The sequence below is a fragment of the Balaenoptera ricei genome, chromosome 12 (genome assembly GCF_028023285.1).
Source record: "Balaenoptera ricei isolate mBalRic1 chromosome 12, mBalRic1.hap2, whole genome shotgun sequence".
In the NCBI taxonomy this organism is placed as follows: Eukaryota; Metazoa; Chordata; class Mammalia; order Artiodactyla; family Balaenopteridae; genus Balaenoptera; species Balaenoptera ricei.
In genome coordinates, this window is record NC_082650.1 from 43,953,277 (window position 1) to 43,977,782 (window position 24,506).

General features: G+C 38.7%; 1 protein-coding gene across 2 annotated transcripts in view; it reads right to left on the reverse strand.

Annotated features, from left to right (window-relative positions):
- The window catches only part of DCBLD1 (discoidin, CUB and LCCL domain containing 1), a 73,921-nt gene that overhangs the window by 38,955 nt on the left and 10,460 nt on the right, over nt 1-24,506 (reverse strand). For both annotated transcript variants that reach the window (XM_059941343.1, XM_059941344.1), the window contains exon 2: nt 9,457-9,669. In XM_059941343.1, the coding sequence (XP_059797326.1) occupies nt 9,457-9,669 (213 nt within the window). The remainder of the gene's footprint in view (nt 1-9,456; nt 9,670-24,506) is intronic.

The following is a 24,506-nucleotide window of genomic DNA, read 5'->3' on the forward strand; positions in this document are numbered from 1 at the left end:
ACCCTGGATTGTGGGAAAAGCCATCAATGATACCAAATGGAATAGCATGTGGCATTTGGCACCAGACATGAGACCAAGAGCTAGCAGACAATGGACTGATTCCTTGGACAAAAGGAATAAAGGGCCAGGAACCCTAGGCGCTGCCTGCTTTGAGCACAGTAGGCCAGTTCCTCTCAACACATCCCCTGTTCCATGAGCAGCTGAGAAGGGAAACCCTTTATCTTCCCACATGTGAATAAAAGCAAACTGTCCTACAAGGAAGAATGAACTGCCTGCCTGGAGCCAGTCCTCTGGATTCTCTGGCAATCTGACAATCTGTGCAGCAATTTATCCTCCTGCTGCATTCTCCATGGCCTGTCTGCCTAAGTCTCCAGACATTACAAGGTAATATTTTGTTTAGTAACTGTTCCAAGTCATTACAGATGGGTCTATGCTTTTGATGTTGAAACTGACGACACTAAGTTATTGTTTCATCTGTGAAAAAGATGTGTTTAAAAAATGGTATGCATGCTGTTAAAAGAAATCAAAGAGACCCATCCCTCTCCATAACCAGTGGTGAAAAACAGAAAGCAAATAAAAAACTAAGTCTTGAGAGATCTGTCATAAATCAAATTGAACAACAATTAAAAAACTCCTAAAAACCTTCATTAGCCTTACGAGCACCATCTTAAGCACACATTTAATTTCTCATGACAGATAAGAACGTGCCAATGAGACAAAGTGATGCTCCCTGGGAGAGCCACTGGCAGAGCCAACCACTCGGCACACCATCAGCCAGCTGCCGGGAAAGTGGTACCTGGCACGGCCCAGATCTGGGTGCAGAGGCGTGCTGATAAAACAGTCTCCAGAAATGTTGAAGCTGCAAACGCCACTGGACTTGTGTCCATTTTCCTTTTGTTTCTTTATTTTTATTTTCTATGCAGTCAAATGGCAGGGTTTGTCCTTGCTTGCTAATTGCAATAGGTCACTGTACAAAATTACAGAATTTTCAGGGCCATTTTCTTTGAAAAGGAGGGAAATTAGCATAAAAAAGGGATATTCCTGGACTGTGTCATTAAAACCATAGTCACGTAAGAATGTAAGTGGTATCCCTGGAGAGTTTTGGTCACTGGTTCCCAGACAAAAATCAGTGACAGATGATAAATGAACCAGGCGGATTCCTAGACAAAGGTGCGGCTTTACTTGGGGCTAGGGACTCAGGTCAAGAAGCGCTTTCACACCAGAACCCACCTAGGCCATTACTTCTCTCCCAACAAAAGACAGCAATTTGCTGAAATGAATCACAGTGCATCTCTGGGAAAGTGTTTGAGGAAAAGGAGGAGGTGGAGGAGGTGGAGGAGGAGAAGGCCAATACTTTTTCTCCTTGAGGATTATGGTTATGTTAATGAGACATCTAGCATGGAACTTTCTGGCTGATATAACCTTTTTTATAAGTTTACGATTCTTTCTGTATTCTACCTTGGCATAAAAGGCAAAACAAAGCAAAACAAACAAAAATCAGTCCTTCTCAAGCATTTCCACCAAAGTAGCCTCAGTCATAGAGGAGAACGCACCTCTGGGGTGCTTGAGGCTCAAAACAACTTTCCATAAGCTCCTTCAAAGGCTTTTGTTTTATCATTAAAAGTCCTAAGAATTTTGCATTCTCCATAATATGGCTGTGAGACATAAACCATGTATAAAATAGAGGCTGCCAATCTTGCATTTTTTTCTATTTGGAATTTTTTAAAAAAATCAACAGGCAAGGCATAATGATTAGATCTTACTGCAATATGCCAGATATTGCATATTGCAATTAGTATCATTCTAAACCATTATCACAGAAATCTTGTTGCAATTATGAGTCAAAACACTTAGTATTATTTCCTACTTTTCTCATTTCTCTTGTTCCTGGTGTAATATAAATATTAACGGTTGACTTCATATCGTTGTACTTCTAAGTCACTGACAATGGTTAAAAAAATACTGGGGGTGGAGGTGGAAGTACAGGAAGTGTAAGAGAACAATTCTGGAACTTCCTGGCTTTTCTACAGTGCAAATCATTTAGCACAACACAGCTAATTTAACTGACTACAATTAGGTTCACTGACCATGATGTCTCCCTTAATTTTTTGACTAAGATGTATTTTTTTAAACCTTGAATTCATACTAGCACTCTGCGTGTGAGTGATTTCTCCGAACTCCATTTGGTTCTCAGACCCCTAGGGGAAGGCCTGCAGAGGTCTCCATTTCTTGTTCATCATTCAGCAAATAACGAACAAGAACTACAGCTCACTTCTTCTGCACAAGCCACAGGATCAGATGGCTTTTGTCACCCTGAATGGGAATGGCACAGTGCTTAAAAGTGGGGTCTCTGGAGTCAAATGCCCAGACTTGAATCCCAGATCTAGTTAAGTGATTGTAAGCAAGTTACTTGACCTCTCTGAGCTTCAGTTTCCTTATGTGTGGAGGGTAATAAAAGGCCCCCTCTTACAGGGCTATTACGAGGGTTAAGTGAGTAACTCTGGAGCACCAAAGCACAGTGTACAGCACAGATGAACGCTCCACTGCAGGCACCTTCTTTACTGTTTCATGGTCTTTTCTATATGATAAGTAGAGTCCGAAAATTTTAGGTAAACCAAGTCTTTCTTTAAATGAGGAGGGGATATTTATTGATAGAGGAATCTTACTGTAAATCTTCCTACAGTGTGAAAAAAGACACTCAAATTTATAAGCTTATAGATTTTTAAATATATAAAGTTTGCCAAGATCAAGCTACATGCAGCCAGACTCATTAAACATTGATTGAGCATCTGCCAGTGTAAGACTATGCTAAGCAACAGAGGATAAGCGAAGGATGAATAAAATGCAATTCCTTCCTCAGGAAACCCCCTGTCTGGTAGAGAAGCTAAAATAATGATCTCAACCTGAGACTGGTGTTCCACTGAAGGCTTAGAAAAACAACGTGAGTCCAGACGAGGGAAAGACTGGAGCTGCTGGACATCAGAGGAGGTTCTAGGGTAAGTGGCATTGGATTTGCTTTGTCTGTGTGTGTGTGTGTGTGTGTGTGTGTGTGTGTGTTAGAAGGGGCAGAAAAGCATGGGAAGAAATAGAGGAAGAAATAACACATGGAAGAAATAACATCATCAAATGTACCGAACATGAAACTGTGTGATGTGTTTAGGAAAAGGCATAGAGATGCGGAGACTCAGAGATGTGGCTGGAGGACTTCCCTGGTGGCGCAGTGGTTAAGAATCCGTCTGCCAATGCAGAGGACACGGGTTCGAGCCCTGGTCCGGGAAGACCCCACATGCCACAGAGCAACTAAGTCCGTGCACCACAACTACTGAGCCTGTGCTCTAGAGCCCGCGAGCCACAACTACTGAAGCCTACGCGCCTAGAGCCCGTGCTCCGCAACAAGAGAAGCCACCACAATGAGAAGCCCGCGCACCGCAACAAAGAGTAGCCCCCGGTCGCCGCAACTAGAGAAAGCCCGCGCGCAGCAACGAAGACCCAATGCAGCCAAAAATTAATTAATTAATTAATTAATTTTTTAAAAAAAGATGTGGCTGGAAATGTGGGTGGGGAAGAGAGTGAGCGAGCAAGCCTTGAACCATACTAACAAGTGTCTATGGACAGTGGGACACAATTAACAATTTTTGAAATAAGGAAAGAAAGAAATTATTACAACAATATTTAACAAGATAATCTTAGATGGCCCGGAGGGAAAGGAGACTGGTGAAAGGAGAGAGGGGAAAATCGGGAAGCTCTTTCTATAAGAAATAGATACAAAGATGTGGACCGGTGGTGGCAGTGAAAATAAAAAGCCAAACTGAATGCACTATGGGCTTAGGGAACATGGGCTCTCGGCTCATCTCATGAAGCTGGATGGAGAAAATCTGTCCACGAAGCTCTTTCTGGCTCAGGGAACCCCTGCCACAGGCTCGGACTGATTTGGGTAACTTAGGTCACCAGGAACGCACCAGGAGGGGTAGGGTGGGGGGTGCTGCCGCAGCTCAGCCTCTGCTGGGTGGAAGGAGCGTGCTCGGGGAATTGAGAGGGACCGATGTGTTCTCTGCTCTTAGACATCTTAGACAAAGAATCAACTGTGTGCAAGGCCACTGGGGAGGCAGAGGGGGTGGGAAGCGGGGAAGGGCAAGAGGAGGAAGGGGAGTAGGGAGGGAGTGATGATGGTGGCTAACATTTACTGAATGCTTATTATGTGCCAGACATCATTCTTGTAAGTTATGTATACATGTGCCTCAATCACCCATATGTGGCGGGTACTATCATTTTGCCCAGTTTAAAGATGGGGATACAGAGATACAGAAAGTTAAGTAATTTGCTCAAGGTCATGTAATTAAAAAATGAGTAGTAAGGCAGGAATTTGGAGCCAGGCAGTTTAATTCCAGAGTCTGCACTCTTAAGCCCAAGTGAAAACTCTGCCCAGAAACAGAAGTGCTCATCTCAATCCATGCTGATCCACAGTGACCTAGGCGGGGAAGTCTCTGAAACTACATCAGAACAAGGTCCTCTGAGATCCCAAGGAACCAGTATCTGGCTCCCACCAAGATTCCTCCAGCAGGTCCCTCAGGGGGTCTAGGAATAGCCCTAAACTCTGCCCACTAGGGGAAGATCAACTTTCATGGAAAACTGGGACCTAGTCAATCTTCTTGAAATATCAGGAAACAGAAATGACAGTTTCTCTGGGATCCCCACAAGCAGTCGTGACAGAAACAAACCTCTGGGTGAATTCTTTGCGGTCAGTAAGACTGGAAATGGAACTTAACCAGTAAAGGTTAGAGGGTCCCTAACAAGTTTGAAAGTTGAGAATAATGACCTTCAGTATGAATTCATAGCCTTCCCTCTTCAGTGTCATAAATAAAACAATGTGAGACGTTTCATGTTTTAAATGTAGGTATACTGGTATGACACAATGCCTAAATCAGCACCTACTCTTCCCCCAAGTTCAAGATATTTTAATATTTTATATAACTAACCTCTTATTATTCCACATCACAAATATAAAAGGGAGGAGATTGAGAATCAGTACCAAAGCAGCAATCTGAACTGTACTATACAACAGCTAAGTGCTTCACGATCCTGATTGGATTCTAGACCAGAAAAGGGACATGAGTGTTTCTTTTGAAGGGAGGCTCTGTTACTTTGGTCTCTTAAACAAAAATGCAGAATACCCTTAGTTATAGTGAAAACAATCTCTACTAATCAAAGTATGATACTTCTTAAACATTTTTTTTGGCCAGGATATTAGTACACATGATCTTAAAAGTCAGTGTATATGTTTACAGCCAAAAACTTTTATATGTTTAAAAGTATCTTTAAAATCTTATTTTGTTCTCAAACAACATATATTCTAAAGTGAGGTTGATCTAGTTTATCAACTTTGCTGCATCCTGGCTGTTTCAAGAGTATTTTAAAAGGGAGAGTCAGTGTCTTAACTCAGCCATAGATATGTAAGTACATTCTTTTAACTGATGTTTGAATCTGAAATATCAGCCCTCATTATAATATATGACAAACAGAAGAATAATAACCCCATCTTATTTGTATCAGGTCTCTTAACAATCAATGAGATCAGGTGCATATTTTGCTTGATCACTGTGAAAGCTGGTGTGGGTCACACTTGTTTATAGTATTATACGTTTTGCTACCATGAATGAAAGCACCCAAAGTATATGAACCAAACATTGAAAACAAAATCGGCATGGGGGGGTGAACCATTACAAATGAACTGCATAAGGATTAGAACTATATAACTTCAGCATATTCACAATGGTTAATGCAATCACATTCCAACTATGTCCACTCTTGGCAGAGCTTATAAACAGGGATGCCAGAAAACATTATTCTTTTTCCAAACATTAACTCCACATTTAAAAGTCCGATAGTGTTGAGTCTTAAAATCTCTTGGCAACGGGTTTTAGCAATTAATTGAAAAAAACTAAGCTGGATAAACCAAAACTATTCAGCTGTTTCAGCCATACATGTAACCTTTAGAGCCCTGTATACTGGAATTGCAGGAGGTATTCTAGAACATATGTTCCCCCCGGGGGGAACTACAGTGGGCACTTCCCTCAACTGCCGGCCCAGGCAACAGCGCTTTGGATCCCTGAGACCCTCCCTCCACAGTCCTGTGGCCACACTGGCTGCAGAGGGGCCTTCCCCACTCCAGGGAGCTGGGCGACAGTCCCAAAGGAAGGGCCACTCCCTGAGCTCGCACAGGCCAACAAAGCACTCCTCCTCCTCTTCCTTCTCTTTCTCCTCTGCAGATGCTACACTCCTCCAGGAAGTTCAAACTGACCAGGGGACTATTTTAACTAAATTAAAATATAGGTCTAAAGTTAGTGTTCTTGGTCAAAGAAAATCTACTTTTTTAAGAAACGTATGTTTATTAAAGAAAAAAATAGAGAGTAGAGAGAAAATATAATAATACCCAGAGTTGAACCTTTTAAAGTCCTCCTTCTAACATTTTGCTACAATTATGTTCTGTCTTACTTTATTCAGAGGCTTTTTTCTATTACCAGGACATTACTGTGTATTCATATTTTACCTAACACTATATCCTAAGCAGCTTTCTATGTTAACAGTCTTTTCAACAAGTAGTTGCTTAATATTGCAGGTATTACATGTTTTACTGAACTGGTTCCTCGCCACTGAATCTGCCAATTCACTTTTAAAACCATTTATTCATGGAGTATCTACTAAGTTCAAGTCACTGGATTAAATATTGTAAGTATACATATATGAATAAGTGGCTCCTCCCAGAATGCTCTTCAAAACTACAAAAGACACAAATATATACATGCAACATACACACATATGCATGTGTACACCTGCTATACCTGGCCCTAAGCCACTTAATTTTTTTTTTTTTAAGGGCACATTAATTTTACTCAGGATGAGATAGAACTTTTTCAGCCTATATGTAATAAAGATTTTCCTAACAAAGAAAATCTGTAGTTCTGACTACAAGAAAATTTAGAATGTAATTCTTTTTAAATATGCTTATAGGATTGAAATATTCTAATTTCCTTTCCATGTATCCCTTTTATTGCTAATTTCTGTTATTCTTGTCTGCTGGATTTTTGCCTTCACATGACTGATCAGGGAATCTTTTACGTAGCCTCAAAAGAAAGAAGTCCTGAGCATCGTTAAATATTTTATCTTAAGAACATCCCCAACCCAAAGTATTAACTACGCCTGTGTTTTAGGCAAAATTGCTGTATGATGTAATACTGGGCTGGTCCACCTGGGAAGTGTGATAATGCACTGAGTTTTTCTTTGGGTGTTGGTACTGGGAGAGGAACAGACATCTGGAAACATGTTTTGGAGCCACAAAGACATAGATATAAATTTTCCTTTCAGCCCTTAACTAGCTTTGTGATCTTCAGCACATTCCTAAAATAAAATAAAATAAAATACTCACCGTGCCTCAGTTTCCCTGTTTGTAAAAAGGAGTTAATAATATTTACCTTGCAGGGTGGATGTAAGGATTCCAGAAAATCTACGTGAGGCCAAGCATGTGCCTGACATACAATGAGTATGCTTATTTCTATAATGAGTATATACTTTGTTTTTAAAAGACAAACATAACTATGTAGGAAAAAATTTAAAGAGAAAAACGAATTTACTGGGCTTTATTGAAATGAATTGCAATTCATTACTCACTTCCTAGTGAAGAGTCTAAATCTTGAAAATTCAACAAGCTGGAAATGTGGACTAGAGTGCCCTGAGGCCAACCATGATCACCTCGTATAACCCGGCTCCTAAAATGTAGTTAATCCCAGGCTTTTCCTCCTTTTTGTGTATTTGCGAATATACATCAAAGACAATGGAGTAAATGCCTGGGTGTGGGGACGCCACATCCGTTCTCCAATCCTGTTTCAGGACGATGTGCTCCCCTGTCTGGTTCTCACCTCAGCCCCCGAGCTGAGACCCAAAGCAACAGAGGTGATTACGCGGCTGCTCTGTCAGCAGGTGGAATTAACTGCTCAACTTCTGGAAGAGTAGACGCTTCCCCACAGAGACTAGTGTGGAAAAGCCGTTTCTGGCCCTGCAGCACTTTCCCTCGCGTTTTACACAGGAGCTCTGACACTCAACGCCCTCCTCTGAATCTGAAGGAAATTTCCTGGCTAATGAAGGACTCCCTGAAGAGTGGCTCCACAAATTACCACACATTCGATTACCAGAGCTAACAGAGCAGTAAGTGTTCCCAGGGGCCTCAAGCATCCCCAGAATTCTCATTTTTCCCATTTGAGTCAAACTGGAGTTAAAAAGTTGCAACTAATTATATGAAATCAACCATCTTTACTCTGTCAGAGTAATTCAACCAACATTAAAATACAGATAATATTCCCAGGGATAAAAAAAAAATAAATCTTAAGTTTTTTCCTCCATGGGGGCTAGATAGGTTTAGACCTCTGAACTCTCAGGACTGGTCCAGGCTTCCACCCTAGAAGAAGTGAGGAAGCTCTGGATGCAAAGGTAAAGACAGCCTTGAAAGCTGTGTGTTTGAGAGAAATTACCTATAGAACTAGCAGGAGGACAGGGTTTTGCTTAAAACCTGTATCATTTTTGGAATTGTAACACACAGAGAATTTCAAAAAATCTCTAATCTCAGAAGAATCTGTATGTAAGTTCTGTCTTTGTTTTCTAATCGATAAAACCCGAGTTGTTTCCTTGGGCTAAGGATTGTAGGGTCAGTGCTAATGGTGATTTCAGACACCAGTGTGCTAACAGCACACCCCAAACCACAAAAAGCTTAATTTCAGAAGGTTACTCTGAAAACTGTCCTTTGCACTTGCCCTTCCCCTACCCAGAAAACTGACCCCAGACATATGTGTACAGTCCCTTCACTCACTCCATTTGGGTCTCTGCTCAAATGTCTTCTTATTGGTGAAGCCTTCCTGACCATCCCATCTGAACACACACACACTCAGAATCAGACTTGGTATCACCTTAGGATGACTCCTTTTTCTTATTCCTTATTTTTCTTTCTCACTGCCTCTCATATTATAGATGTACTTGTTTGTTTTCCACCCGCCCCTCTACCAGTGTAAGCACAATGAAAGGAGGAACTTTGTTTTTTCACTGCTGAATCCCACCCAGTCCTCCACAGAGCACTTGAACACATGACCACTGTTCAATAAATATTTGTCACACGAATGAATGCACTGTAGGTGTTTTAGCCAAATGCTATATATCTCCAGTTGTCTTCCCGACAAGATATAAACTCTAACTAAGCTCCTGAGACCCACGCAAGGCTACTATCTCCTCAGATGTCTTTGCGCAGCTTAGGAAACAAGTGTATCCGTGTGAGCTACCCTGAGAGTCTACAAAGAGCAAGTTCCTCTTCTGATCTTCCCAGGCGGTAAGGTAACACTGATGAACGTGCCACTTGCCTCCTCCCTGCATCTCAAATTGTCCCATGCTCAGTGAAACCTAGATCTCTTTTCTTACCATATTGATCTGAAGAGCTAGTGAACAGAAGGTAGTCAGAAGCACAGGTCTGGGATTCAATATCCAAATCGCCCAACCTCAGAATCAATCTCTTCCCCTTCGGTACTGTGATCGTCTTTTCACAAACAGTGTGATTGGGGTAAGTCCCTGGATAATTCTTAGATGTCATGGTGCCACTGTCCTTGTACGTCACTATGTGCCCACAGCCATCACCTGTTAAAGAAAAAAGAATACAAAAAGTAAGTGAAATTAATTTTTACTGAGGACAGAAAACGTCCAGTATAATCTTCATCTTAGGTATTCTACTCCTTCTATGGAGAGAGAGGGAAAAGCTTAAAAAAAAAAAAAAAAAAAAGGATTGGATTATTAAACAGTATTTATTATTCCAGGTTATTTCATCTCTTGTTTCTCAGTTTAATCTTCCGAACATTGTTTTTTTTTTTTTTTTTTTGAAATTTCATGTAATGTCTGAAACATTTATATTAACATATTTCCATACATATTTCCATACAAATAACCCAATGAAAGTTTAGTATTAGTTGTTTTGTTTGTTTTCTTATACTGCAGGTTCTTACTAGGCATCAGTTTTATACACATCAGTGTATACATGTCAATCCCAATCGCCCAATTCAGCACACCACCATCCCCACCTCACCGCAGTTTTCCCCCCTTGGTGTCCATATGTCCATTCTCTACATCTGTGTCTCAACTTCTGCCCTGCAAACTGGCTCATCTGTACCATTTTTCTAGGTTCCGCATACATGCATTAATATACGATATTTGTTTTTCTCTTTCTGACTTACTTCACTCTGTATGACAGTCTCTAGATCCATCCACGTCTCAACAAATGACTCAATTTCGTTCCTTTTTATGGCTGAGTAATATTCCATTGTATATATGTACCACATCTTCTTTATCCATTCATCTGTTGATGGGCATTTAGGTTGCTTCCATGACCTGGCTATTGTAAATAGTGCTGCAATGAACATTCGGGTGCATGTGTCTTTTTGAATTACGGTTTTCTCTGGGTATATGCCCAGTAGTGGGATTGCTGGGTCATATGGTAATTCTATTTTTAGTTTTTTAAGGAACCTCCATATTGTTCTCCATAGTGGCTGTATCAATTTACATTCCCACCAACAGTGCAAGAGGGTTCCCTTTTCTCCACACCCTCTCCAGCATTTGTTGTTTGTAGATTTTCTGATGATGCCCATTCTAACAGGAGTGAGGTGATACCTCATTGTAGTTTTGATTTGCATTTCTCTAATAATTAGTGATGTTGAGCATCTTTTCATGTGCTTCGTGGCCGTCTGTATGTCTTCTTTGGAGAAATGTCTATTTAGGTCTTCTGCCCATTTTTGGATTGGGGTGTTTGTTTCTTTGATATTGAGCTGAATGAGCTGTTTATATATTTTGGAGATTAATCCTTTGTCCGTTGATTCATTTGCAAATATTTTCTCCCATTCTGAGGGTTGTCTTTTCGTCTTGTTTATGGTTTCCTTTGCTGTGCAAAAGCTTTGAAGTTTCATTAGGTCCCACTTGTTTATTTTTGTTTTTATTTCCATTACTCTAGGAGGTGGATCAAAAAAGATCTTGCTGTGATTTATGTCAAAGAGTGTTCTTCCTATGTTTTCCTCTAAGAGTTTTATAGTATCCATCCTTATATTTAGGTCTCTAATCCATTTTGAGTTTATTTTTGTGTATGGTGTTAGGGAGTATTCTAATTTCATTCTTTTACATGTAGCTGTCCAGTTTTCCCAGCACCACTTATTGAAGAGACTGTCTTTTCTCCATTGTATATCTTTGCCTCCTTTGTCATAGATTAGTTGACCATAGGTGCGTGGGTTAATCTCTGGGCTTTCTATCTTATTCCATTGATCTATGTTTCTGTTTTTGTGCCAGTACCATATTGTCTTGATTACTGTAGCTTTGTAGTATAGTCTGAAGTCAGGGAGTCTGATTCCTCCAGCTCCATTTTTTTGCCTCAAGACTGCTTTGCCTATTCGGGGTCTTTTGTGTCTCCATACAAATTTTAAGATGATTTGTTCTAGCTCCGTAAAAAATGCCATTGGTAATTTGATAGGGATTGCATTGAATCTGTAGATTGCTTTGGGTAGTATACTCATTTTCACAATGTTGATTCTTCCAATCCAAGAACATGGTATATCTCTCCATCTGTTGGTATCATCTTTAATTTCTTTCATCAGTGTCTTATAGTTTTCTGCATACAGGTCTTTTGTCTCCCTAGGTAGGTTTATTCCTAGGTATTTTATTCTTTTTGTTGCAATGGTAAATGGGAGTGTTTCCATAATTTCTCTTTCAGATTTTTCATCATTAGTGTATAAGAATGCAAGAGATTTCTGTGCATTAATTTTGTATCCTGCAACTTTACCATATTCATTAATTAGCTCTAGCAGTTTTCTGGTGGCAGTTTTAGGATTCTCTATGTATAGTATCATGTCATCTGCAAACAGTGACAGTTTTACTTCTTCTTTTCCAATTTGTATTCCTTTTATTTCTTTTTCTTCTCTGATTGCTGTGGCTAGGACTTCCAGAACTATGTTGAATAATAGTGGTGAGAGTGGACATCCTTGTCTCGTTCCTGATCTTAGAGGAAATGCTTTCAGTTTTTCACCATTGAGAATGATGTTTGCTGTGGGTTTGTCATATACGGCCTTTATTATGTTGAGGTAGGTTCCCTCTATGCCCACTTTCTGGAGAGGTTTTATCAGAAATGGGTGTTGAATTTTGTCAAAAGCTTTTTCTGCATCTATTGAGATGATCATATGGTTTTTCTTCTTCAATTTGTTAATATGGTGTATCACATTGATTGATTTGCGTATATTGAAGAATCCTTGCATCCCTGGGATAAATCCCACTTGATCGTGGTGTATGATCCTTTTAATGTGTTGTTGGATTCTGTTTGCTAGTATTTTGTTGAGGATTTTTGCATCTATATTCATCAGTGATATTGGTCTGTAATTTTCTTTTTTTGTAGTATCTTTGTCTGGTTTTGGTATCAGGGTGATGGTGGCCTCATAGAATGAGTTTGGGAGTGTTCCTTCCTCTGCAATTTTTTGGAAGAGTTTGAGAAGGATGGGTGTTAGCTCTTCTCTAAATGTTTGATAGAATTCACCTGTGAAGCCATCTGGTCCTGGACTTTTGTTTGTTGGAAGATTTTTAATCACAGTTTCAATTTCATTACTTGTGATTGGTCTGTTCATATTTTCTGTTTCTTCCTGATTCAGTCTTGGAAGGTTATACCTTTCTAAGAATTTGTCCATTTCTTCCAGGTTGTCCATTTTATTGGCATAAAGTTGCTTGTAGTAGTCTCTTAGGATGCTTTGTATTTCTGCGGTGTCTGTTGTAACTTCTCCTTTTTCATTTCTGATTTTATTGATTTGAGTCCTCTCCCTCTTTTTCTTGATGAGTCTGGCTAATGGCTTATCAATTTTGTTTATCTTCTCAAAGAACCAACTTTTAGTTTTATTGATCTTTGCTATTGTTTTCTTTGTTTCTATTTCATTTATTTCTGCTCTGATCTTTATGATTTCTTTCCTTCTGCTAACTTTGGGTTTTGTTTGTTCTTCTTTCTCTAGTTTCTTTAGGTGTAAGGTTAGATTGTTTACTTGAGATTTTTCTTGTTTCTTTAGGTAGGCTTGTATAGCTATAAACTTCCCTCTTAGAACCGCTTTTGCTGCATCCCATAGGTTTTGGGTCGTCGTGTTTTCATTGTCATTTGTCTCTAGGTATTTTTTTATTTCCTCTTTGATTTCTTCAGTGATCTCTTGGTTATTTAGTAACGTATTGTTTAGCCTCCATGTGTTTGTCCTTTTTACGTTTTTTTTCCCTGTAATTCATTTCTAATCTCATAGCGTTGTGGTCAGAAAAGATGCTTGATATGATTTCAATTTTCTTAAATTTACTGAGGCTTGATTTGTGACCCAAGATGTGATCTATCCTGGAGAATGTTCCGTGCGCACTTGAGAAGAACGTGTAATCTGCTGTTTTTGGATGGAATGTCCTATATATATCAATTAAATCTATCTGGTCTATTGTGTCATTTAAAGCTTCTGTTTCCTTATTTATTTTCATTTTGGATGATCTGTCCATTGGTGTAAGTGAGGTGTTAAAGTCCCCCACTATTATTGTGTTACTGTCGATTTCCTCTTTTATAGCTGTTAGCAGTTGCCTTATGTATTGAGGTGCTCCTATGTTGGGTGCATATATATTTATAATTGTTATATCTTCTTCTTGGATTGATCCCTGGATCATTATGTAGTGTCCTTCCTTGTCTCTTGTAACATTCTTTATTTTAAAGTCTATTTTATCTGATATGAGTATAGCTACTCCAGCTTTCTTTTGATTTCCATTTGCATGCAATATCTTTTTCCATCCCCTCACTTTCAGTCTGTATGTGTCCCTAGGTCTAAAGTGGGTCTTTTGTAGAGAGCATATATATGGGTCTTGTTTTTGTATCCATTCAGCCAGTCTATGTCTTTTGGTTGGGGCATTTAATCCATTCACGTTTAAGGTAATTATCGATATGTATGTTCCTATGACCATTTTCTTAATTGTTTTGGGTTTGTTTTTGTAGGTCCTTTTCTTCTCTTGTGTTTCCCACTTAGAGAAGTTCCTTTAGCATTTGTTGTAGAGCTGGTTTGGTGGTGCTGAATTCTCTTAGCTTTTGCTTGTCTGTAAAGCTTTTGATTTCTCCATCAAATCTAAATGAGATCCTTGCCGGGTAGAGTAATCTTGGTTGTAGGTTCTTCCCTTTCATCACTTTAAGTATATCATGCCACTCCCTTCTGGCTTGCAGAGTTTCTGCTGAGAAATCAGCTGTTAACCTTATGGGAGTTCCCTTGTATGTTATTTGTTGTTTTTCCCTTGCTGCTTTCAATAATTTTTCTTTGTCTTTAATTTTTGCCACTTTGATTACTATGTGTCTCGGCGTGTTTCTCCTTGGATTTATTCTGTATGGGACTCTCTGTGCTTCCTGGACTTGGGTGGCTATTTCCTTTCCCATGTTAGGGAAGTTTTCGGCTATAATCTCTTCAAATATTTTCTCTGGTCCTTTCTCTCTCTCTTCTCCTTCTGGGACCCCTATAATGCGAATGTTGTTGCGTTTAATGTTGTCCCAGAGGTCTCTTAGGCTGTCTTCATTTCTTTTCATTCTTTTTTCTTTATTCTGTTCCGCAGCAGTGAATTCCACCATTCTGTCTTCCAGGTCACTTATCCGTTCTTCTGCCTCAGTTATTCTGCTATTGATTCCTTCTAGTGTAGTTTTCATTTCGGTTATTGTATTGGTCATCTCTGTTTGTTTGTTCTTTAATTCTTCTAGGTCTTTGTTAATCATTTCTTGCATCTTCTCAATCTTTGCCTCCATTCTTATTCCGAGGTCCTGGATCATCTTCACTATCATTATTCTGAATTCTTTTTCTGGAAGGTTGCCTATCTCCACTTCATTTAGTTGTTTTTCTGGGGTTTTTTCTTGTTCCTTCATCTGGTACATAGCCCTCTGCCTTTTCATCTTCTCTATCTTTCTGTAACTGTGGTTTTTGGTCCACAGGCTGCAGGATTATAGTTTTTCTTGCTTCTGTTGTCTGCCCTCTGGTGGTTGAGGCTATCTAAGAGGCTTGATGGGAGGCTCTGGTGGTGGGTAGAGCTGACTGTTGCTGTTCCAAACATTGTTGATCAAAATGTTTCATGTATTAGCACGGTAAGCCCTTTGCAAATACATCATTTAGTCAAATTACTTTTTCTAATCATCTATCCATCTACCCATCCACACTTGCACAGCGGGCCCTTGGCATTCTCAGATTTGCCATTTGTGGTTTTGTCTACTAGCAAGTCAATGCCATGAAATAATTTGCAACCGAGAAAATACTACTACTCATTTCAGGGGTTACTGTCCTGATTAAATGGGATCAGGTATGCAAAATGCTCCTGGTAGAATCTGAGGCTTATGCTGAGAGGACTTTGTTTAAGAGTCTGTCATTCAACTGGGGACTAACAAGCATCTGACATCCACATCTCAGTTAGCAACAGTCACAGATTTGGAAGTTCCTGATAGACTCAAGATGTATCATGAGTATCAAGGATCTACTGTATTGAGTGCTTGCCACCTGCCAGACACGGCATTGTTGGAGACACATAAAAGCAGCAATAGCTGCTCAGGACTCAGAGTGAAATGGGAGAGTTCCATGTTCAGATAACTATAACACTAGATGCCCCTGCCATAGCAGAAGCTTAAACAAAGGGCCAAAGAGGGCAAGAGAGAATCTATTTCAGTGAATTCTCACTACTTCACTAAAACAAGGAATTCTCTTAAGACTTTCTGGACAGGGAAGTTAAGCAACTGACCAACAAGTTGTTCCAGTATATTAAAGTGACCAGGTTAATCACCCAAACATCTAACAGCATGCACAACTGGGTGGGCTGCAAGGTTAGGAGCAAACACTGCATGCAAAGTACGAAGTACAAAATGTCTGTGGTTACTACGGCTTCAAAAAAAAAAAAAGCCAGAATTTTTGCCCTTCACTGGAGGGAGAGAAAGCAGAAGTCTGTTGGAGAAGGAACTCTCTGAGGTGGTAACAGAAGGTATCCCAAAGCCTCCTACGGACAAGCCCCAACTTGGGCATCGTGGGAATCTGAAGCCCAAGGCAGCCTTCTTCCTTCTCCAGGCTAGTCCCTGCTAGAGGATTCATCTGGGGTCTTCCTTTATTCCACCTCCTTCTTGCCCTGAGGCTTGCAGCCCAAATGACATGGGGGCCTAGTTAAAATAAGGGGTTGGGGAAAACTGCAGAATCTGTTCCAAATCAGCAGTCAAGCTCCAGGCAAGGACCCACCCATTATGCAGAAACTCTCACAAGATTCCAAGCAGGGAGGTTGCATTGGGGGAGTTGACCTATAGAAGCAATGAGTTAGTACCAGAGGGAAATGGAGATAGACAGCTAAGATAAAACTACTCTGAAACCTGGAGGTCCAGGCAGAAGTTGTGGAGTTTATACAGTAGGCAATAGGGGCCCACAGAGGTTTTTGAGAAGGGAGATAATGAAAGAGGTATTAGAAAAAGTTTTGATACAGGAACTAGAATGCAGGAGAATCTGCCTCAGAAGAGCAGTAGGAGGGCTAGGAATGGGGTGGCTGGAATGGAAAGGGAAAGAAAAACAGGGGGAAGTTCACAAGAAAAAAATCAACAGGCTCAGGTTTCGGTTAATTATAGTGGGAAAGAAAAGAGGAGAAAAAAATAAAAAAACATTGAGATGTTGAGTCCAGAAATGATTGGAACACTGAGGCTAATATGACAGAAAGGGAAGCCCAGAGGGCAAGCAGGTTTGGGGACAAAGGTTGTAAGTCTGGTTCTTAAGTTTGAGGTGATAGCTATATTCCTTGGGCTCTCTGGCAGTAAGTAAAAAATTGTTGAGAATTAAACGAAAATTATACTAGAGTAAAGCATACGGTGCAGAAGTACATAGGGGTTTTGATTTAAATTTAGAATTATTTACCTGCTCTTAAAGCCTTTTGTAAAAAAAAAAAAAAAAAAAAAAAAAAAATCCAATTGACAATTTCTCTTGGAAACTGGAAGACAGGGCAATCATACCAGCAGGTGTTCTCACAGGGCTGACGGCAGTGGCTGCCCCTTTAAAGGAGACAAACGCCCTAGCTCCCCACAAGGTCCTGTAACTCGTTTCTAACACTTGCCCACCTTAGAAGGCAGTGACTTTGAGCACCCTGATGAAACAACACTAGGGTAACTAGTGTACAACTATGCATATAAATATACACATAACTAACCCCCTCTAAGCCACCAAGATATCACCGGTGAAACCTTTAAATGTCTCTTTTCTTAGTACTATGAAATTCTGCTTTTATAAGAGAAAAGAAAGTGAAATCTTTTCCTAGAAAACATCCCTAGACATAAAATGAGGCTCAGTTACAGGTGAATCAGCCCACACATGATTACTGTATTCGAAGTTTTAAGCGACATGTCATGACAAAGGAAAATTCCAGGGTGTCACTTTTATTCAAGCCTGTAATTATGCTTCTTTTCAATGTCTTCTACTCTAACGCCCAAGAGGAAACTCATTTCACCCAGCGACACTGGCAGAATGTGAGCAGGTTTAAGTCTTCAACACTCCCATCCTTACTTTACGTGGGGGATTGTGCCTCAGATGTGGAGAAGCTTCCCTTTTCCATTAACTATCAGAATGAAACTAGGTCTTTGCTCTGCCAAAAAACCTGAAAGGAACGGCTGAGTCCTAATTTATTACAAAGCAAACTGTCATCAGAAGTTGCAATTTCACTCCGGCCTATGGAAGACTATTTATGGAGTCTTCTGTGGCAAGCACTAATATAATAAACTTATTCCCTGGGTACTAATGACATCAGGAATTTTCAACCTACTGTCTTTCCACAGTTTTGATGACTTCAAAGGACTAGATATAGTTAACAATATTATAGTATATAATTGGAAGTTGTTAGGAGAGTAGATCTTAGATGTTCTCACCACAAAAAGGAGACAGTAATTATGTGAGGTGATAGCAGTGTTAGCAAATGCTACGGTGTTAAATAACTTTGAAATACATAAATGTATAAAACTAATGCATTGTAGACTTAAACTTACACAGCGTCATATGTCAATTATATCTCAATCAAGCTGAGGAAAAAAAAGAACTAGAAATATGCCAAAGAGCAAATGGAAAATGCCTAGGGAGAGAAAATGCCTATGGTATCATATATTGAATAAGGCATATGCATGCAATTGAAAACAACAGAGAAGCACTATTTCCACGACCTCATCCTAACACTTTTGTAGCTTAACTCAGAGCCCAACTCTAATTAAGAAACACTGACAAGGAAGACGACAAGAGTTATTTAAAAATCTACCAGTTCACGTTCCATATGTAATGTATCAACATCAATATCGTGGTTGCAATATTATACTATAGCTTTGCAAGATGCTATCACAGGGGAAACCAGGTAAAGGTACACAACATCTCTCTGTATTATTTCTTACAACTGCATGTGATCTATGATTATCTCAGAATAAAAAATTTAATTAAAAATTTTGAAAAAATCTGTCAGTCTGGTTAAGTTTTGCTGGCAGGGGGTGAAAATGAAGGGGCTTTTTCTATTTTATACTTTTTATACTATTTGGATTTTGTGATCCTGTATGCTCTTCTACTTAAATTATTTTTAATTAAAGAATTTATACAAGCTTGCATTAAAAAGATCACCATGGAATGACAACAAATAAAGGAGGCCACTTTTATTCTAAAATCTCTGTGTACTAAATCCATTAACCAAGTTCTCACATTTGTCTAAAGAGCATAGGGTGTTGAGTCTGGGGAGGCTCATAATATATGCCCCAGTTTACAGATGAGAAAACAAGATGTATATGACTTTCCTTAAGGCTACTCAACCAGTGGTACATACCAGATGACAATTCCAAGATGATCTAGTTCTAGGATTTTAAAAACACTTTTGTCACCTCTTTATTTGATTTTGTAACACAAGTGTATTTGTGTTTAATTTTGGAAAACCACCTGCACTGATGCCTTACCAGACCTCTTTTTAGATACTTTCACAACATCTGTCTATTAAAATGAACAGCTCCCTAATAAGATGGAGCTTATCTGGCAATGGTCACAAATAGATGGAAAACCTTTGGGTAGAAGGTTGAGGAAGAACTTTATTTTTTTAAACTAATTTTTATTGGAGTATAGTTGCTTTACAAGAGGAAAAACTTTAAAATGAAAGGATCAGGCAGGTCACCATCTAAACTTACTAATGGATCTCAGCATGACTACAAGTGAGAAAATCAGATATTACAAGTCTCCTGCTAGGATAAAATGTGCTCTACATACCAACACCTATGAAGCACTCTTGCCAAAAAGCAAAACATTTGAACTGATAATTGACTCTGAATCTCATCAAGCCTTTATGTCTAACTTCAGTTTACAGGAAACACAAGGGGTAGAAACACAAGTGTATTGACACCACAAGGAAGTCATTAGCTGAATCCAGGTGAGGTGCAACTGACCCAGTTTCTTCACCAATGAACTGTATAAAGAAACGTTTTAAAAAGTGTTTTATTTTAGATTAAAGGAAACTTAAACACCAGAACAACCACATGAATCTTATTTGGACCATGACTTGAAAAACCAATCTTACAAAACCATTTTAAAAAGATAACTGGGGGCAATCTACAGATTCAGTGCAATCCCTATCAAATTACCAGTAGCATTTTTCACAGAACTGAAACAAAAATTTTTTAAATTTGTATGGAAACACAGAAGACTCTGAATAGCCAAAACAATCCTAAGAAAGAAGTATGGAGCTGGAGGAATCACACTCCCTGACTTCAGACTATACTACAATGCTACAGTAATCAAAACAATATGGTACTGGCACAAAAAACAGACACATAGATTAATGGAACAGGATAGAAAGCCCAGAAATAAACCCACACACTTATGGTCAATTAATCTATGACAAAGGAGGCAGGAATATACAGTGGAGAAAAGACAGTCTCTTCAATAAGTGGTACTGGGAAAACTGGACAGCTACATGTAAAAGAATGAAATTAGAACATTCTCTAACACTGTATACAAAAATAAACTCAAAATGGATTAAAGACCTAAATGCAAGACCACTCCTAGAGGAAAACATAGGTAGAACATTCTTTGACATAAATCACAGCAATATTTTTTTTTGATCCATCTCTTAGAGTAATGGAAACAAAGGCAAAAATAAACAAATGGTACCTACTTAAACTTAAAAGCTTTTGCACAGCAAAGGAGACCATCAACAAAATGAAAAGACAACCTACAGAATGGGAGAAAATATTTGCAAATGATGTGACCCACAAGGGTTTAATTTTCAAAATATACAAACAACTTATACAGCTCAATATCAAAACAAACAAACAAACAAAAAACAGCCCAGTCAAAAAATGGGCAGAAGACCTAAATAGACATTTCTCCAAAGAAGACATATAGATGGCCAACAGGCACATGAAAATATGCTCAACTTAGCTAATTATTAGAGAAATACAAATCAAAACTACAATGAGGTGCCACCTAACACCTGTCAGAATGGCCATCATTATAAAGTCTACAAATAATAAATGCTGGAGAGGGTGTGGAGAAAAGGGAACCCTCCTACATTGTTGGTGGGAATGTAAATTGGTACAGCCACTATGGAGAAGAGTATGGAGGTTCCTCAAAAAACTAAAAACAGAGTTACCACATGATCCAGTAATCCCAGTCCTGGGCATACATCCTGAAAAGACGAGAATGTTAGTTCAAAAAGACATATGCACCCCAATGTTCATAGCAGCACTGCTTACAATAACCAAGACATGGAAGCAACCTAAATGTCCATCAACACATGAATGGATAAAGAAGATGCGGTGTGTGTATGTAAATACATATATATAATGGAATATCACTAGTCATAAAAAATAATTAAATAATGCTATTTGCAGCACCATGGATGGACCTAGAGATTATCATACTAAATGAAGTAAGTCAGACAAAGACAAATACTATATGGTATCACTTATATGTGGAATCTAAAAAAATGATACCTATGAACTCATTTACAAAACAGAAATAAACTCACAAACATAGAAAACAAACTTATGGTTATAAAGGGGAAAGTGGTGGGGGAGGGATAAATTAGGGGTTTGGGATTATCAGATACACAGTACTACATAAAAAACAGATAAACAACAAGGTCGTACTGTATAGTACAGGGAATTATATTCAATATCTTGCAATAACCTATAATGGAAAAGAACTTGAAAGAGAATATATAACAATCACTTTGCTGTACACCTGAAACATTGTAAATCAACTATACCTCAATTTAAAAAAAGCTGGATTTTCAAATGCAATATATTTACACTAATAAATACCAATGCTAATTTTAAAAAAGATAATTGGGGTATTAAATAATATCAGGGGAGTATTCACTTTTTTAGGTGTGATAATGGTATTGAGGTTATGTGAGAAAATGTCTTTACTTTTAGGGATGCATACTGACATATGTAGGGCTGAAATGACATGACGACATGTGGTCTGGGATTTGCCATAAAATACTTCAGCAAAAAAGGGAGAGAAGAAAATAAGTAAAAAAGATGGGGAAATGTTGATGGTTACCATAGCTGGATGATGAGGGTTCACAGGTTTTTTGTGTTTTTTTTTTTAAATTAAAATGAAAAGAAATAAAGGTCAATCTTGAAGGCAAAAAAATACAATCTTGGTTTTACGGTTAAGCTCCACGTGGTGTTGGGAGGACTCAAGGGCAGTGAGCCGCGGTGATGCAGTAGTGGGAAGTGACAGGGACACTGAACTGTCACCACCTACCATCAAGGGGGGAACATGGCAAGAAGGGGGATGGAGGAAGCTTGGCCACAGGGAACTTGTCTACTCTTCACAAGTGGCTACCACGCAGCATTTATCATCTTCTTCCTTTGAACTGTAATTTAATTGCCAAAGCACATGATGACTAAACTGTGTATCATTTCCTCCTCTCCTCAGACTGGAAGCTTCTCCCCCTGTAGAACAGTTGTAGGGTCCACGATGGGCCTAAACCCTGGGGTTTGCTCGGAGCCATAGCTGGTTTGTGAGACTGACCCACCACCTCCTCAAAACAACTTACAGAAATTAAACTGGATGGAGGAAGTTTAGATTTTGGAAAAAGCTGCAAGTACTCATTAATGTTTTATAACTCCCCAAGTGATCTCTACCCCAAATTTAAGCATTTTAATTCTGAGCATTTGGAAACAAGCTAAATTAGAAAAGAGTCAGACTATGACACCTCCGAGCAGATTGATATTAAGGAAAAGTTAAGGCCATGTTTTAGAAAACGATTTAATTTTAAAACAGAATATAGACCACATATATAGATATGAAGGAAAAAAGGTTTAAACTGTATATTTTTATGGTGTGGGATTAGAATTGATTTCCATTTTATTTATATTAGTTTTCTAAATGTTCTACAGTATGAATACATTATATATAAACCAGAAAAATAATATAATTATAACTACCAAATCCACCTAATGTGCTTTGTAACATTAAAGGCTACTTTCAGCATTGGTCTTAAGGTATGCAGACGGGAAGAAGTCTCTAAACCAACATACCCAAACTGGCATTAAAAACTTACTCAACAAACAGCTCGGAATTTAGGATAATGTAGTTCCCATTTGAAGGAGATCACAGTCAAGGGGAGAGAGACGTAAGTTAACAAGTAATTCCTGAGAGTAAAGTGACAGGTCCAATGGACTCATTATCTGTTCCCCCAAATGCCTGAAATGAATGGATATGCGTTTATCTTTCAGACTTTTACATCAGCTATTTAGGAAGTATGGATATACAAGGTATTTTCTAAATAAGCTTAAAACAAATCCCCAGATGCTTGTCTACACGAGTCAACCATTTATTTAGTCTACTCGAATTCCAGTCACTAAGAAAGGAAAACAATAACTTCCTTAAAAGACTACTTCCCTTTGATAAGTAGTCACATTCCACGAACAGCAAAGTGAAATTAAGATATATTTGATATGGACTAAGTTCTGCAATACTACAAAGAATGATTTAGGCTTTGAAAAATTTTTTAAACTTAATTGCACTTGGAAAATTATTTGAAGTAAAACAACTAGTATCCTTACTAGTTGTTTAAGATTAATTCTTTAAGATTAATATGTTTAAGATTAATTATTAACTAGTCCACAGAACAAGACAGCAACCTTCAAACTTGTTGAAGACCCATAGTTAGAATATAGATTTCTCATCACAACCTAAGCAAGCACACATGCATACACCCACATAAATAACAAACAAAAATCTAATGTTATAATACTTTTTATTATATGTAATGCACTGTGATATTTTCTGTTCTATCCCATTTCATTTTTAAGTTAAGAGCGTGCTGGCTGTGCCAGATGAACTGCCTGCCTACAAATGGGTCACAAGCTGCAATTTGGAAAATAGTGCTCTAAAATATCACGAGTGAAACCACTTCTAGAAACATGATTTCATTACAGTTGTATCCTTGCTCTTCCTAATATTCAAGTTACAACAGGTCTCAACACATACACCATTACCCATGTGTGGGTGTGAGAAAATTTCTTCCCATTTCTGAGAGCAAGTGAGCTCTTGATGACTACAATCTTTTCAACCACAAAAGGGAGCTTGCAATTATCACAGAGCTCTTTGTCTGATGGTAAGGCAAACAGCTTTCCCAAGCTATTACTAATTTCACCGTCAGCCATCCTCTCTTATAAATGTTGTTCTTCTCCAGTTGTGCTTAACTTTTTCACTGCCTGGAAAGGAATGGAAGCACAAGGGCAGGAGAGCCTTTGTATTCTACGTGAGAATAAAAAGAGTAAAACAGAAGTTATGAAGGTAAAACTTCAATTATTCAAAATCTTCAGTTTTCCTGAAAGGAAAATGGATAATAGTCACAGCTATAGACTAGAAAGACATGACCAAGTTCTGCAAAACTGTTCTGCAAAACTTAGAATCTCTTTAAACCTTACTCTCACTGTGTATAAAATAGATGCTACAACATAGTGTTTCCTATCAGCTAAAAAAATCACTTAAAACAAATCAATTTGAATGCATGAAAATTAAACAAATCATTTCAAGAGGTCCTATCCAAGAGTCCCTACATAATGGGAGACTATTTCCATTAGTGTGCAAAGACATCAATAATTTTAATATTAACATATTAAAAAGCATCATTTATGCCCAATGGAGATAAAAATCTCAAAACCTAGTTTAATGCTATTCTTTAATGTGCTATAAGTAAAATCAGTGAAAACTCTATAGTTCTTGGTCACTCTCCAGTCTATGAAAAGGAAAAACGATCACTGAAAGGGCTGTGGATGTGGCGGAAGAGGGTTGCGCACATGTCGGCTTCTAACTTCATAAACTATTTCCATATACTTGGGAGGTGACAGAGCACAATGGTTATGACACTGGGTTCCTGTGTCCTTGGGAGCTGTGTGGGCTTGGGTGAGTCCCTTTAACTCTCTA